The sequence below is a fragment of the Triturus cristatus genome, chromosome 7 (assembly GCF_964204655.1).
Source record: "Triturus cristatus chromosome 7, aTriCri1.1, whole genome shotgun sequence".
NCBI classification, from domain to species: Eukaryota; Metazoa; Chordata; class Amphibia; order Caudata; family Salamandridae; genus Triturus; species Triturus cristatus.
The window spans coordinates 1723040807-1723058381 of NC_140590.1; the positions used below are offsets into that span (position 1 = coordinate 1723040807).

At 45.4% G+C, this 17575-nt stretch overlaps 1 protein-coding gene across 4 annotated transcripts in view; it reads right to left on the reverse strand.

The window, feature by feature from the left end:
- Positions 1-1994: 1994 nt before the first annotated feature.
- Positions 1995-17575, reverse strand: part of LOC146812898 (ovostatin-like) — a 388701-nt gene continuing 373120 nt past the window's right edge. For 2 of the 4 annotated variants that reach the window (XM_085619967.1, XM_085619966.1), the window contains exons 35-37: positions 15721-15774; positions 6206-6231; positions 1995-2252 (exon numbers count right to left, since the gene is read on the reverse strand). In XM_085619967.1, coding sequence (XP_085476093.1) covers positions 2211-2252; positions 6206-6231; positions 15721-15774 — 122 coding nt within the window. In that variant the 3' untranslated portion in view covers positions 1995-2210. The remainder of the gene's footprint in view (positions 2253-6205; positions 6232-15720; positions 15775-17575) is intronic. The other 2 variants (XM_085619969.1, XM_085619968.1) reach the window with 1 other exon arrangement.

Consider the following 17575-nt stretch of genomic DNA (forward strand, 5'->3'; position numbering starts at 1 on the left):
AACAGGGGCATGTGCTGAGGGGGACGATACATAAGGACAACCGTGAGGGGAGCTGAAAGGTTGAGTGAACGGGCCACCAGAAAATCCACATTAGATATGGGAGAATGGGGAAGAAGCTGAAATTGTAAGCTGGAGTGAACAATCATGGCCACACCCCCACCGATCTTGCCATCGGGGCGGTCCACCCGGAGGGCGTAATAAGAATTGGGGAGGATGGCCAGGACGTCAGGAAGTGAATCGGTCGAGGACCAAGTTTCAGTGAGAAACAAAAAGTCAGGGGACTCAGTATGCAAAAAATTAAATAATTCCAATTGATGCTTAACAGCCGAACGGGTATTGAGGAGATAAGCAGAAGCAATATTAGGAGAGGAGAGAGAATGAGTAGCAGGAGGGCACCCCAACAGAGAAGAAGGGGCAGTAGGCAAAGCAGGGACATCAGACGAAGGGAAAGAAGCAGAAATGCCAAGAGAGTCAAGATGCTGCTGTAGTGAAGGGGTAAGTGGTAGATTGACTATGTGGGAAAGCAATTGAGCAGAGGAATAGACCACCAAGGGAGCAGAGTCTGTGGCCCCTGGTCCCGGCCCGTCGCGGACGGGCGCAGACGGGCTTAACTTAGGCGCAACTTCGGCGCGCCTTCGTCGCACCTGCTGCGCTCGTCCGCTGCGCTGCCGAGGAAATAGTGGCATGATATCTGCATCAGTTTTTGACCCAAGTCAGTCTACCACCTGTACATCAACACTAGCATCAACGTGGTTGGGCTGTCGCATCAAAAGAATTGTAATTTAAAATCCTCTTTAATGGTAAAGTCGAATTTTAAGTCACAATTCTGATTATGGCACTTTTGGAAAGCTGGCGTTTTCTTTTCCCAGCCATTTGGTGCCTGCAGCCTGTGTTCTGGGTCACATGACTGTGATTAGAGTTGCAGTTGGCCGTTGTGTATTCTTTCAAAGCAGTGAGACAAAGGGTAACTAGGTGTTGGCAGGATGGGTCGCTCGAAAAGTAAGAGAGGTGGAGCTATTCCCTTTCCCACTTACATTTCAAAGGGGCTGCCTACAACACTCTACTCATGCACTCTAGCACTCCACTCACACTCTCCACTCATGCGCTACACTCACACTCATCTCATACACTTTACCAAGCTACCATCTCAATTAATGTTCTTCAGGACTATTCCTATTCAACACTTTCACCCATTGAAAAGTAAAATAGCTCTTCGAAGCCTGAAAAATAAAACATGTGCTTTTGCAAGAACCTGGGCATAGCAAGTAATAGCTAGGAAATGCATTAGAAGTGTGAGCCCCACATAGCACCAGTTTTGCCTCTTTGGCTGGAGGAGCCAAGGGGATGAAGCAAGACTTCCCCTTCACCTTGCGAAGCTCAAAGACGGTCATCGACTGTGGTGGGTGTTGGGTTTAGAATGAGAGGCTCTTGGAGCATGCTGGAGGACAGGGGAGCTCAGGAAATAGTAAAACTCGCTTCTAACAAGGTGTGTCCCACATAAGTCCAGGAAGGCTGGAGACAGGCATGTGTTTTCATGGAAACAACTTGAGTTTAATTAACGAACAATGAATTTCAATTGAATTAATAGTTAGCAACTAGCCTGAAATTATGACATAGATCCGGCCCTTCTTGCACTTGTTGGACACCCCCATCGTATATCATGTAACCACTCCTGGTTTGAAAACATGGGTAGCGGGGTACAACAGTGAGTTGTGAGAGATCGTCAACCAAACTTTACATGTGAACTCATCATAAGTTCATGCCCAAGACCTTTTTGAAATTGACAAACAACTTGTGCAAACATTTTCATTGCTGGTAGAGGTGGTCACAGTTCAGTTCAATCAAGATGCCAATGATACTCTGACTGTTCCCTAGTGACCACAACTAATTACTTCCGAGATGAGTGCAGACTTTGCTTCTCCCAGCTGTGTGTGCATTGCACACATCTCACAACCCAGGTGACCATACACCCTTGTCAATGAGGCAAAACATGCTTTAGTTTGATAAGATTTTATTTGTTGCAAAAGATCACAGGTTAACACCCCATGGATGATCATTAAGTATTCCTGCAATTTCGGGAAAACAACATCCAAGCTGTCAATCATGACGGATCCATATGAGGAAGGCAATAAGCATGGAGGGCACGCGGTCAAGAGGGCATGCTTGGCTCTTTCAGGCAAGGCTGATGGCTTCTTCATTTATTTGTGCTTCTAGCAGTTTGGATTAGTCTCTTGTGACTTCTTCGCACTAGGCTGGAAAGGAACCATAAACAGACATTAGGGGGAGAGCAGTAAAACTGAATTTATTTCATTCACTTTGTTGGATGTAGGTTGCTTGGTTGATCATCAAGTGCTTGAAGTTTGGCAGGCAGCCCTCAAAGAACTTAAGTAGAATGCTAGAGAAAGTTTTATAAAGAGTTGGACCTCTGTTAGCAGTAGAGTAATTTATGTAGGTTAATTACACTATTGACAGGGATATCCAGAGACATGTCACCTACAGCAAGGCAACTCATACTATACATATGGACCTGCATCTTAAAGTATAGATGATGGGCAGAACCATGTGCTTTGAACTAAAACACCTGGGCCGGATTATACAAGTCCTCCGGGGCACAACGGGTGTTTATGCCCGCTTTGCACGCCCCTGGGGGCACTTTGGAATTACAGATGGGGCTGTAGATGCTTGTGCGCCCCTTCCAAAATACCGATAGCGCTGGTGCACATAAAGCGTCAGCGATATCTTCAGGGGAATTCCCTCATTTGCTTGTGGGCTTGCCCCATACAACCGAGGGAATCCCTTTGCCTCTACGTCATGCCGTTTTACAGATGTGAGCAAAAGACACACAATTGATGGACGGGATGCAGAACAAATCAAAACATTCACCCCCAGGCAAGAGATGTAGTTAAATCTATCATTCTTTTGCTCACTATGCCACCCCAGTTTAGACCTGGCATTATGCAAATCAGACTTGACCCTGTGCCTCATGGGAACACTCCAGCCCGAACTGCCAAGCCAGGTCCTCCCTGGAGCGGAAACAAGCATCCTAGGACAGGGTTTTGGGGTTTCACTCCTCTTCAGCCAGGATAGCTTGATTCCAGTGGCACAGTGAGCCCAGGACCCACGTCTGGGCATACCTGGCACACTTAGGGCGAGAAAGCAAAAGACACACAATTGATGGATGGAATGCAGAACAAATCAAAACATTCACCCCTAGTCAAGAGATCAGGGTTAAATCCATAATTCTTTTGCTCACTATGCCACCCCAGTTTAGACCTGGCCATATGCAAATCAGTCTTGACCCTGTGCCTCATGGGAACAGTCCGGCCCGAACTGCCAAGACAGGTCCTCCCTGAACCGGAAGTAAGCATCCTAAGACCTGTTTCAGGGTTTCACCCCTCTTCAGCCAGGATACCTTGATTCCAATGGCACAGTGAGCCCAGTATCCACATCTGGGCATACCTGGTGCACATAGGGTGAGAAGGCAAAAGACACACAATTGATGGACGGAATACAGAACAAATCAAAACATTCACTCCCAGTCAAGAGATCTGGGTTAAATCCATCATTCTTTTGGTCACCATGCCACCCCAGTTCAGACCTGGCCATATGCAAATCAGTCTTGACCATGTGCCTCATGGGAACAGTCCAGCCCGAACTGCCAAGCCAAGTCTTACCTGGACTGGAAACAAGCATCCTATGACCGGTTTCGGGGTTTCACCCCTCTTCAGCCAGGATAGCTTGATTCCAGTGGCACAGTGAGCCCAGGACCTACGTCTGGGCATACCAGGCGCACTTAAGTTGAGAAAGCAAAAGACACACAATTGATGGACGGAATGCAGAACAAATCAAAACATTCACCCCCAGTCAAGAGATCTGGGTTAAATCCATCATTCTTTTGCTCACCATGCCACCCCAGTTTAGACCTGGCCATATGCAAATCAGTCTTGACCCTGTGTATCTTCAGAGGGCGTTCCCTCATTTGATTGTGGACCTGCCCCATACAAATGAGGGAATCCCTTTGCCTCTACGTCCGTGCCGTTTTACAGATGTGGGCACAGAGCCAAAGAAGCCCTCAGGAGGTGCACTGACAATGTGCCACCTGATGGCAGTCCTCTGGAAGGGAAATGGGGGTCCCATGAACCCCCAGACTGTCCCAAGAAGGCGATGCAGTGACTCATTGCCTCTCAAAGTGCAGGAGGGTTGCCGCCTACACTGTGAATATGTGGAGCGACTTCAAACGAGCCGCTCCATTTTTCACATAAATGCGCTGCCCCCAGGGCAGCGTGAGTTTGCGGCTGCCCAGGGGCAGCGCATTTATGATAATACGGCGCATTTGCCTTCATTGCGCCGGGTACACCTTTTTGAAGGTTCGCCCATCGCAATGAAGGAAAATCTGCTGCATGTGTAATACGGGCAATGAAATAATAATAATAGTGGAAAATGAAAAATTAGACTGAGTTACAAATCATAACTATACACAAGAACAAAATAATCCACAGTGGTCAATGGAAAACTACACAGAAAGCAATGTCTTTAGGTGACAATATAGAAATGTACACATAGAACTAAATCATCTACAGTGGCCAATGAAGAATTACATCCAGAGCGACAAATCAGAACCATACACATAGAACTAAATCATCTCTAGTGGCCGACGCAGAACTACATATAGAGCGACAAATCAGTGACATACACAGACTACTAAATCAATTACAATGGACAACAAAGCACTACATACAGATCGACAGATCAGCACCATATTCAGAGAACTAAATCCTCTACAGTGGCCAACGAAGAACTACATACAGAGCGAGAAATCAGCGCCATACACACAGAACTAAATTATCTACAGTGGCCAAGAATAACTACATACTGAGCGATGAATCAGCGCTATACACAGAGAACTAAATCATCTACAGTGGCCAACAAAGACCTACATACAGAACAACAAATCAGTGCCATACACAGAGAACTAAATCTTCTCTACTGGAAAATGAAAAACTACATACAGAGCCTCGTCTTTTGGCGACAATACAGAACAGTACCATCGAACTAATTCATGAGCTGTGGGAAAAGAAATATTCAGAAAACCTTGTCTTCAGGTGACAAAGAACCGTACACATAGAACTAAATAATCTATAGAGGACAATGAAGAACTAGACAGAAAGCCGCATCTTTAGGTGGCAATAAGGAACAATACACATAGAACTATCGGGCATATTAGCAGGAAATTGCGATATTTATCGCAAAACGTGCTTAGCGCGTTTATTGTTATCGCTGCCTATCGCTGGATATGATAGCGGAGAAAACATGCTATTAGCAAACTTTATCTCCATTGTGCTAATATATCCAGCGATAGCGGCGAAATGCCTGAATATCGCTGGAAATCCAGCGATATTCAGGCATTAACGCCAGTGGGGACTTAACCTGACAATCCACCTCCCATTGAAGACACAGGTAAGTAATGTTTGTAGCAGGTGTTAGATTCTGGCAATAATCGCTCTTAGCGCGACTTTTTTTATCACAAAGCCTGCGTTGCTAATAGGCAATAGCTGTGTTAGCGACTGCTTTCAGTCGCTAACAGTTTGGGTACCCTCACTTTGCATGTCATTAGCGATAAATATTGCTGACATGCAAAGCAGACCCCAAACCGGTCGCTATCGCCTGAGAGCTGTCGCTAACTGCTAAAACGGCAATAAAGCCCTTGCTAATATGCACCTAAATCACCTATGGAGGCCAATGAAGACCTACACAAAGAGAGACATAATTAAGTTACAATACAGAATCATACATTAGAGAACTAAGGGGCATATTATCAAGGAAACACGATAAATATCGCATTTCCCGCTTTGCGCGATTCTGTTTAACGCCGCGTATCACCGGATTTAATCGCCGAGATATCGCATTATTAGCAAGGCATATCTCCACGGTGATTAAATCCAGCGATAGTGGCTTGAAACAGAATAGTAATAATATCGCCCCTTTGGCGGCAAAAAGTGCAGCTAAAGCGGCGATATTGCCCTTGATAATTGCCCCTAAGTCTTTCAGGTACAGAAGGTCACTGTAATGCCAATGATTAGGCACCTCCATAAAGTAGGCATTACACAGTGCCACGCAGCCAGTTGAAGCACGCCACTGATACCCGGGCTTCCACACACGTCATTGCCAGCCATGCTGGAGTCCCAAAAGACATAGCAGTCATTACCTGGGTCTGAAGCTTGGGAGCCATCCCTAGAGGGGCAAAAACAGGAGAGAAATGCAAGTCATCGCAGCACTGGAAAACACATTTGAGTTCTCTGAAGTGAAAGCGACTGGCCTAGACCACAGCTTGCCCGAAAGTCGATTTATTCAGAGGAGAGATCAAGCCCATTGAACCAAGAACCCCCCTCGCCCCGGACCGACTTCTCCCATCTCGCAAATCTCTCCAAGTTAACCAACCAGCAGCAAAACTGCTCCGCCATTGTCTCGCATAAAAAATTCTGCCCATCCTGTACATGCATCCTGCCAGCTTGGAAAGGAACTTTCACGGGTAGCGACGCTAATATCAAGCTCAGTTTTACAACAGAATAAATCTTAAAAATTACATGTTAAAACTTTGGGGCATATTAACAACGGCCAGCGATAATCATCACTGGCCGGGCTTAGCGATAATTATATTATCGCAGGCTATCTCTAGTATTTATCGCCCCGGTAGCACGTAATTACCAACGCGTTACTCCTGGGCGATAAAAATTCCAGAGATAGCGAGGTTATCGCCCTTTTGCAGGGAACATCACTGGTTTTCCAGCGATATTCCCTGCAAAACGGTGATAACCTTGCTGATACGACCCACAGGGTCGTATCAGCATAATCCACCCCCTTTGTTAGGGATGGCTAAGTCAGGATTTTAGCAGACGTTAGATTTTGGCGAAATCATGTGGACTGCCTTGTAAATATTGCGATGTAAACATCAGTGATATTTGCAAGGTAGTCCATCGGGGGTACGCCCAGTTATGCCCACTTTGCATCTCATTGGAAATAGGGCGCTGGTTTTATCTCTGTTTTTTTGGCTTTATAAGCCAAAAAAGCGGAGATAAAGCCCTTGTAAATATGTGCTGCAATTGTCTATTTGTTGCACTTAAAATTCGACTGATTTACCATTTAATATGGAAAATGTTACTTATAGTGTAAGCATCTGCTCATTTATAGGGTGTAGTGCTGTATATTCACATGCATTGCATACTCCTGCCATCTAGTGTTGGGGCCTGACGTTTGCAACTTTTTTTAATTTAAGAAGTTTGAATCAGAAGACATTTTGGGCCATATTATCAAGAAGGGCGATAACATTATCGCCGCTTTAGCGCCAGGAAACTACAGCTAAAGCGGCGATAAGGGGATTGATAATATGCCCTACAGAATTCCAATAGAAGCCCAGGTTCTGGTGTGAAGGACATCAAACCTGGGCTTCTATTGGAATTATCGCCTTTCTTGATAATATGGCCCTCTGTTTCCTTTTTTTAGTCCAGAGTGCATCAGCACACAGGCTCCATCTCAGATTGTTTTCTGTTCATGTAAGCAGTGTAAGCAGAGTATTTTCGTCGAAGCCAGGGTGTACTCTGCATAATAAAGTGAATACATGAAAAGACCTAGAAAACATCTGTGATCAGCACTGGCTTCCAGGGAGGTGGGAAGGTGCATATGAATCAACAGCACTACACGCTGTGAACAGAAGGCTACAAGGTTAAGTAAACTTTCCCAGTTGTAGCTTGTGTGGCTGTAGATGCACATGCTCTGCATAGACTATAACGTTGCCCCTCTCGAAAGCGGTGGCTAGATAGCCGAGGATGCAGTGTTTAAAATAATGTTCTTAATAGAGCTTGGGCAACGAAGGCATTTTGGCATATTAACACATACACACAGTAGTGCTCGATAAAAGTTTGAGACCATGACAAAGTGGAATTATGCCTTTCAGGTACAGACGGTCACTGTAACGCTAATGATTAGACACCTCCATACAGTAGGCATTGCACAGCACAGTGCCATGCAGCCAGTCGGAGCACATCACTGATACCGGGATTCCTCACACATTTCAGTGCCACCTATGCCGCAGTCCCAAAACACACAGCAGTCATTACCTGGGGTTTGTTTTATATCTGCTGCAGTATAAAACACTTTGTTTTATATATGCTGCAGTTGTTGCACTTAAAATTCAACTGATTTACCATGTGGAAAATGTTACTTATAGGATGTAGCACTGTATATTCATATGCTTTGCAGCATATAAAACAAAGGGACTTATTTATAAGCCCTTTGCGTTGCCGGTATGTCCCTTTTCCCATTTTAGAAGTGACGCACCGGCGGCACATGGGGCTTGTAAATAAGCTGCAAAGTGTTTTTAACTTGCAGATGTCCATGAGAGGGATGCTACCTAAAAATCCACTGTGGCTAATTTATTATCTGTAGAGTGTGCTTTTGGAGACACAAGGAGAGAGTGTTTGGCTTTAGCATAGAAGGTCTAGATAGAGATATATTTAACTCTCTACATAAAAGTACCAGCTTAAAAGATGGCACATACCCTGTAGGGTTGGGCAAAAGCTATGAAAAGTTAATTTGGCTTTCTAATTGTTTACTTTCATCAATATAAAACACAAGCTCTTAACATCCAGAGTATGAAGTGCCCTTTCTGCTACAGATCTAGTTTTGGGAAAAAGGGGTAGCTCAATAGTTTGGTTCATGTGGAATAATGACATCAATTTAGACAGAAACTTAGGTTTGGTAAAAAGCACTACCCCATGTTTATAAACCTGGATACATGGTTGGATTATTGTGAGGGCTTTGAGCTCACTCATGCATCTCAGCAAGGTGATTGCTACTAGGACAGCCACCTTCTAAGATAAGAACAGTATCTCACATGAGTGCAGAGATTTAAAAGGAGGGCCCATAAGCCACATGAGGAACACAATATGTTTCCAGAATGTGTCTTTGGAGTATTTACCTTCTTTAGACCCTCCACGAAACCTTTAATTACAAGAACCGTAAAAATCGATGAATGCAGTCTGCTTTGGAGGTACACTGCAACTGCAGTCACGTGTGAGCATATAGAAGTGAAAGCTAGACCTGCCTTGTGTAGATGGTAGGCAATAAGCTCCTGCACAAAACAGTAGATGGATTTAATTGTTGAGAAATACAGTAGCGCATGACCATTTTCTGCCCTCCTGTAGAATACTCATATATTTCTCTGGGAGGCTAAGGTAGACAAACTCTAGGAAAGCAGGTGATTGATCGCGAGACTGAGCTGTTTGGGATCTGAGTGTCTAAGCTGACCCTGATTGTGGGTGAGAAGGTCTGGTCTCATTGGTAGCTTCTACTGTAGACTACCTAACATCTCAAGTAGCATTGAGTACCAGGGATGATTTGCCCAGTTCATACTGCTAGGAAGAGGGTCATTGACATGCATCATCTTTATCACGTATGGAATGAGGATAAGAGATACAAGAGCATGGGTAAATATCCCTGGCCAGTTCGCCCATAGTGCATTGCCCAAGGACTGTTGCTGTGGATAACTGAAGGTAAAACTTTGGCATTTTACCTTTTTGGAAATGGTGAGCAGGTCTATTCATGGAGTACCCCAACGTCGAAAGTGCCTGTGGATGACTTTCAGGTGGAGTTCCGATTCATGAACCTGTTGATGCATCCTTTTGAGCAGGTCCGCAAAATTATTCAACTTTCTCCCTAGATGCTCCACTAACAGGTGATGGTTGAAGTGAGATGATCAATGCCAGCTCTCCTGTGCTAGTTGAAAAAGCTGGGTGAAGTGGGTCTGCCCCCTGCTTCTGGGTACAGAACATAGTAGTCATGTTATCTGCTTTTCTGAGTAGAGTTTCCTCCATTAAGAGTGGGAGAAAGGATCTGAGGGCTAGTCTGATGACTAAAAGCTCCAGGTAGCTGATATAACACCCTAGTGAGCCTGGATGCCTTGAGTTGTGATCTAGTGGAGGCGAGCTCCTTAATCCATGAGACAGGCATCTGTAGTGATGGTCACATGTGAAAGGCATCTTGCTGAGCAGGTGGGTGTTGCTGTGCCACCAAAGGGAAGAACGTTCATACCTGGTCATTACCAACACCAGATCCTTGGAAAACCCATCTGCTTGCGTCCCTTGATATGAGAGGCACCATTGTAATGGGCCCATGTATAACATGGTGTGTGATACAATGCCACAAATCCATAATTTGCAATACTTTTGTTAGCGTGTAAAGTGATCGGACAATGTCTCCGAAAAAGAGGCCGCAGCCGTTGGAATCCCATCACCCTGGTTCTCGGGTATGCTTTGCCTATTTGTACGTTTACAATTAAACTGAGGAAGGACTGAATTTGTTGGCGTGGTAGATGCAAATTTTTTTTAATTAATGCTGAAACCTAGCTCGTGATGGAAACACTGCTAGCTGAGAACATGCTAGGCATTGTTGTGTGCTGTTGCTATTTATCATTCAGTTGTCTAAATATGGACACATGTGAACAGTGTTCCTGTACAGATAGGCTGCCACGAATGGCAGAGATTTTGTAAACTCACTTGGACATATAGTAACTCTCAAAGGCAAACTTAGAACTGGTGGTGAATGCCACATACCAAGTGAAGATACTGGTGGTATGCTGGGTGTATGCAGATATGAAAGAGCATATCTATCAAATACAGTGACAACATTAAGTCTCCTTGGCGTGGCAGCAGGAAGACATCTTGTAAGAGGATCAAGGGAAAGCGTTCAAAGAAGATCAACCTGTTCAATGGTCAGAGGCTGAGGATCGGTCGAAGTAAATCGTCTTTTTGGGGATGAGGAAGAAAAAGCAAGTCCATCCCTGCCTGTGTTGGTGTACGGGTATCAGTTGTATGGTGCCTGCTGCTAGGAGTGACTGCACTTCGTCCCCCAGAAGATGAAAGTGGTCTGAACGTAGTACATGACTGCGGGGTGGGATGTGGAGAGTGGGTGTGTGAAATTCAATTTATTAACCTTCCCTCACAATGGGGATGATCCACAGATCTAATGCAAGGCTATACCCATGTGACACAATGTGCCTCAGTCTTCCCCCAACAGGCACAGTGTGATTGGGTGGAGGAAGGGGAATCACTCTGTTTTTTAGCTGAGGAGCCCTTTGCACCACCACTTCTACCTTTCTCCCACCCATTTCCTCTGTAGGTTCCCCTCTCAAAGGATTCAGATTGGGAGTCCTGAAAGGGCTCCTAGCACTGCTGATGGGAGGTGTTCTGCCCCGAGCTCCCTTGCTTGTTACCTTCCCAGATTATGAAAATCAGGCTTGGGACTGAGAGACTGTAGGGCACCCGTAAACTGCTGTGTCTCTATCCTTTTAGACTTTCTCAAGAATTTGGTCGACCTCTAAGCCAGGCACTCTTACAAAGTAGGACGTGAGTGCTGACCTCTCTAGTTGCTGTGCCTGCTGCATCAAAGGCACACTAAATATTGGCATTGCTAATTGTTTTGCCCTTGGCCACCATGTCTTGTCCTCTGTTGCAGTCAGCCTCAGTTAGAGGCTTATGAGCGCATGCATTTCCTGACAGTGGTAATATTTGTACCTGGAGAGGAGGCCCACGAGTTGGCAATTCGCTAATGTGTGGCTGTTTCAAGTGCCATCCACTTCCCTACGCTGTCAGTCTTTTTGGACTCCCTTTTTGGGGAGAAGTATCATTGGTAGCCGGTGCAGAAGCCTTCTTCTGAGCAGTGTGCACTACCAGGGAATCCGGGAACATGTGTCCATGAATATAAGCCAGATCTTCTCAGGCAGGCTTATATTATCTTTCAATCTGGGGAGTCACAATAGTGGTCTTAATAGGCTCCTTTAATGTGTCACTGATGGACTTTACAATCCCCTTAAGCATGGGAAGATAGTTTAGAGACTGCTCTGTCTTGGACAACATTTCTATGAGGAAGTTGTCCTCATCTTTCACAGCATGGAGTTTTAGAATAAATGGTGCTGGGAAGCCTGCTGTATTACTGCATAATATGCAGTAGTATTCTCCAGTGAGGTTTCCTCAAGCAGGAAATCACGCGAGATCAGGGTCATACTGTAGGTCCACTACATAGTCCTCCAGTGGATTGTCTCCCTCTTGCGGTCTAAAGGTCTCCTTGTAGGGGTTCTGTGGGTAACAACGAATACCCTGATTGTAGTCCGTATCCTGTGTGTCACGTGGAGGGGAGTGTGGAGGCCAAGGAGGTGCCGGAGGAGGAGGTGGAATGGGGAGTGGTGGAAAGGGCATCAGGAACATAGCTGCAGGTCTAATCCTTTTGGGGCTTGATAGTGTATGAGGAGTGGACTGAGGTTCTTGATCGAAGATGAAGCATCTCTTTTAGGAAAGAGGATGATTGCTGGATTCGGAAGTCTGGCTAGCATTTTACCTGTGTCAAGATAAATTAACAATTTCTTCAGTTTTTTTATGAAGAACATATACCAGCTTTTTGAATGTCCACGCCTTGAGGTGTTTGACCTAAGCATCAGAGAAGCCTTCGACACCGACATCAGTGCCTCGTGTTAATGGATCATTGGCATCGACTTCAATTTTGATGTGGAGCTGCCAATATCTTATGATTGGGAAATCAGTAGTGGACACATATGTTACAGTTTGCTGGTAAGAGGCTCATGCGGTTGGATTGCAGGGTTCTTGTTCGAAGTCCTTGCAATTGTGTGGGAGATGTAGGTAACCAAACTCTTGCACCCAGGTACCAAATTGCTAGGCTGAGCTGTTTGGGGTCTGTGTGTGATCTTGCCTTGGTTCCTGGTGAGAAGGTCAGGCCTGTTGGGAAGTTTCTTGTGTGGACTGAGTGACATCTCAAGGAGTGCAGACTTTCAGGGCTGCCTGGCGCAGGTGAAGGCCATGAGGATGAGGGTTTGAGACATTTGCTGCACTTCTCCACCACAAAAAGAAGGAGCTGGAGATGCAGGAAAGCATAAGCAAAAATCCATGACCAGTTCATCCACAATGCATTGCAAATGGACTGTGGGTGACTGGAGGTGAAAGGTGGGCATTTTGCCTTCTCCAGGATGAAAATATGTCTATGTGTGGAGTGCACCCACTCTGGAGTTAGTAGACCAGAACCTGTGGGTGGAGTTCCAACTTGTTTTATTGATGCGTCCTTCTGAGCAGGCCTGCCAGGTCCTTGTTCTCCTTCAGAAAGTAGCCTGCCACCAAGTAGATGTGTTAATGGAGCATCCAATGCCAGGTGGTCTGTGAGTGAGAGACATTGAGAGCCTTTCCTGTTTTTATACCTAATACATGGTGAACATGTTTGTCCGACTTGACTAGTACTACCTTGTCTTGAGTGAGAAGAAGGAAGACTTTGAGAGAGAGAGAGACAAATTAATTAGAGATTGAGGTGGTTGTGGTAGCCCTGCTGATGGGAGGCCAACACTCCCTGTACTGTCCGACTTGAGCTGAGGCCCCCAACCGGCAGAAGCATCTGTGGTAATGGAGACTTGCAAAATGGGGTCAAGAATAGGCCTGCCCTGCAGCAGATTGTTGCTGTTCCTTCACGGTAGTTAGTGGTGTGTACTGGCCTTTACCAACACTAGATCCTCCATCTACCCCCCACCTATGATCATTATGCTGAAAGCCACTGCTGCGGGCCCATGTGTAGCCAGGCTTGGGGATCAATAGTGGTACATGAGGTCATCATGCCAAAGAAACACAAAAAGGTTTCAATGGTGAGATGAGGATGTGGCTGAAAAGAGGGATGAGCTTCTGAAATGCAGAGACCCATTACAAGCCTGGGAAGGATTTTTCCTGTAACCAAATTCAGTACTGCCTCTAAGAAGGGTTGAGTTTGAAGAGGTTATTGGTGGGATTTGGTGGCATTTATGGTGATCCCAGGGCTGTGCAGAAGTAAGATGTCTACCTAGGTGTGCGCTCAGCACTGTTGCTTTCTTGCGCTCTTGATCAGCCAGTCTTAGTAGGGGAAGACTCCTTAAGTGGGAGGTGACTATTGTCAGGCACCTGGTGAAGACCCACTTACCACAAAATACAGGTAACATCAGAGGGTGGAATGAATGGAGATGTGGAAATAGGCATCCTTGAGGTCTAATGCCATCATTTTGTCACCTTGTTGAAGCAGAGACAGAACATCCTGTAATGTCACCATATGGAAATGTTTGGAGATGTATCGGTTGAGAGGCTGGAGGTCCAGGATGGGCCTGAGAGACCCGTCCTTCTTGGGAATGAGGAAGTAAATGAAGCAAACTTGCACTGGTTCTATGGCACCTTTTTGATGGAAAGCTTGACCTTCTTCTTGACCTCCCTGCTGAAAAAGTGCCTACATGGGGAATGTTGGGAGGGGGTGTGAGAAGTTCTAGGCAGTGCCTGTGGATGACCACTGTTATGACCCACTTATTCAATTTGATTTCTTGCCAACAATTAAGGAAATCTTGCAGCTTGCCCACAACGAGTATTATGTGATTGGAGGAAGGAGAGAAAAGTCACTGTTTGGTTTGGATTTAGAAGCGCCTTGCCCCTGCCTGTTCTTTCCTCTGTAAACACCACTGGTGTACCCTCATGGTGTCTGCAGGTGATGGGTCTGATGCTGCCTAGGAGCCCCGAGAGATTGAGCTCTGGAGGGCACCCATGTCATCGTTGGTATCCGTGATCTTCTCTATCTTTTCTAGCATTTTGTCAACCTGAAGCCAAAGAGGTGTTTTTCCATTGAAGGGCAGGTTGAGCAGATGCTGTCAGACCTTGAGTTTAAAACCCCAGATACTCAGTCATTCTTGGCATATAATAAGGACACTAGCGTTAACCCCCATGACATGGAGTCGGCCGTGTCTTGGGTGCAATGGATGGTGGTGCTGGAGGTGGTCTTGGCTTCTGCCATCAACTCTTCCTTCCTTTTCTTGTATTTATCTGGTGAGTTCTTGATTAGCGCCTCCATTTCATGCAATTGTGCACTATTGTTAAGTGAGAGCAGGCTCATGGAGTTAGCTATCCTGCAGTGGGTGGTAGCTCCTACCCTCTTCCCAGCTGTGTCCAGCTTCTTGCTTTCTTTGTCGGACGGGGGTGGCATCGTCCATGGCCTGAGCACTGGTGTACTTGATCGGGGTATACACCACAAGGGACTCAGTAGGGACATAACCCCTGACGTAAAGTGGGTTATTTGGGGGGGGGGGGGGTTATTTCTTCTCCACCAGGGGATATACCACCCTCACCTTGACCAGTTCCTTGAAAGTGTCTGTGAGGGACTTTATCATACCCGTCAACATGTGGAGAACCTGGCCAGTTCTTTGGGAATTGGACAGTGGGAGGTGACTATTGCCAGGAACTTGGTGAATACCCACTTAACACAAAACACAGGTAGCATCAATGGGTGGAATAAATGGAGACTCTCTGGTCCATTCTAGAGGTGAGGGAACATTTTACGCTAAGAAAATAGTGCTAAATGCTGGGTTGCACTCCTCACTTAACTTTGCTGTGGTTGTCACTGTGGGGCTAGTGTCCGTCTACTTCATTCCACAGAGGAGACAGATGTAAGTGGTTTCCTGCATTAAAGTGGTATTCTGCAGCCCCTTCGGATGGCACTAGGTGTCACAGCGGCAGGTTCTACATACTCACCTACAGTAGGGCAAAGCTCCAAGGGCCCAGGATTGGATTTCAGAGAGCAGCAATTTAACTTTACAAAGGATTAAATGGGAAGAGGAGTTGGCTAATGCCAATTCTTTTTTATGACTTTTGCCCTGATTATAATTACCTTCACTCGAGGACTTGCTGCATGGATGAGCATACTCTGCAAATCCTGTTTCATCTGTGAGAAGAGAACATACGGTTAGTATCAAAAATATGTCTAGGCGACTCCCAGGGCTACAAAATGAAAGTGAAGCACACCAAAATCACAAGCCATCTCATTCTCTGTAATAAAATAATCCTTTTACTCTTAAGAATATCAGACTCATTTGCACCCTATCTACGCAGCATCAAAAGAAAAAGGGTCACTTGTTTGGAACCACTACCAACCACGTAGGAAAGCAATGTGACCTCCTGCTTTCCCCATAATCTAAGGACACAACCATCCAAAGAAGAAAACAAAATGACCTCACCATAATCTGATGAGGAAGCCCCACAATCCTTTGGTGATGACCTTTCTGGTGGATGCTCTATCTAACCACAAATTCCTCACTTTTTTGATTCTGGACTGGATCCAGAAACCTTGAAATAGCTCCCTTCATATGTGATCTCACTGACTCAAATAAGACTCCATAGTGTGCGCTGATGTCATTTTCCATTCTAAATCGAAAATCATTGGAAGGACATTTGGTGGTCCTGAGAGTTCTGTGGGGCCAGAAGGCACAGCAGAGGAAAGGGAAGTAGATCTAAAGATCTGAAGCATGTCCAAAGCAAGCGCCACCATTTGCTGTAGTTCAGCTGATGGCGGTGGAAATTTCCAGGTGCAGCTTTTCCAGGATAGACATCTGCTCCGAACAGGATGTTGGGAATACAGGACCTACCTCTCCTGGAGCTGGATCAATGCTTAAAAAACAAGACACCCCTTTGTGAGGTATTATGTGGTTCTTGGGGGAGTCTCCTTCCTTCGATCACTCCCTTTTAACAAAAATTACCTATAAAGGAGATCGGGGGCCACATTGTGCCAAAGACTCCTGGGGTGAGTGGGTAAGTGTTCCAAAGTTTTGCGACTCCGGGGCACTTTGATATTGCAGACAATGTGAGAATTCGGCATCAGTATCTGTAAGTGCGACATTGCTTGCAGCCCAACCCTTTGACATGGTATGGTAAAGTGATGTACTGCCTAAAAGAAATGATGTCAGTATTATGTATACAGAAATATTGTTTGACATAAATACTTGTATTCTCAATATAGATTTCTTGGATTATATTCTGGTACCTCGCTGCCAAACAATTTGAGAATGTAAACAACAGTGAAAACCAAAGAGCTGAGATCTGGATCTGTGCCAGATCTCATGGTAGAAAAGGACTGACAGTGCATAGGGTGCAGCCTTATATGGCTCTGTGATGTCACTTCTGGGGGAGGTGCTGAACCCCTGGCTGGAGTGTGGCGCACTTGATGATGCGGAGGGGCTAGTTCAAGTTTTCTGAATCGAGTCTTACACCTTCGGAGGGTTCAAAAGGTGAGAAACCTACATGTAGAATTACCCACCATAAAACCTTTTGCTACATACAAATTACATAGGTTAGCAAAACAACCCCAGGCAATAGATGTTAAGCCTGCCAGGGAACAACCTATGAAACAGGACTCTAACGCAGAGAAAACGCATGCTGCCTAAATCAAACAGCAATCAAACCAGAAAGAAGGGAATAGCTCTCTGGTGATTCTGCATAACACAAATCAAAACACAAAATACTATTCTTCCTCACACCAACACCCTAACCCATGCCATGTCCAAACTATTGAACCCAGACAGAACCATCCTTCCTGAAGACAAGCTCATCTTTTAGACTAATACTTCCTATAAAAATAAAAAATAAAAGCTGAAGACATTCAGTACTTTCCCACAACACAATAAACTTACCGACAAGGAAAGCCACGCCACCTAATGCAATTTCACATTTGTTGTCCGACCTATAATCCT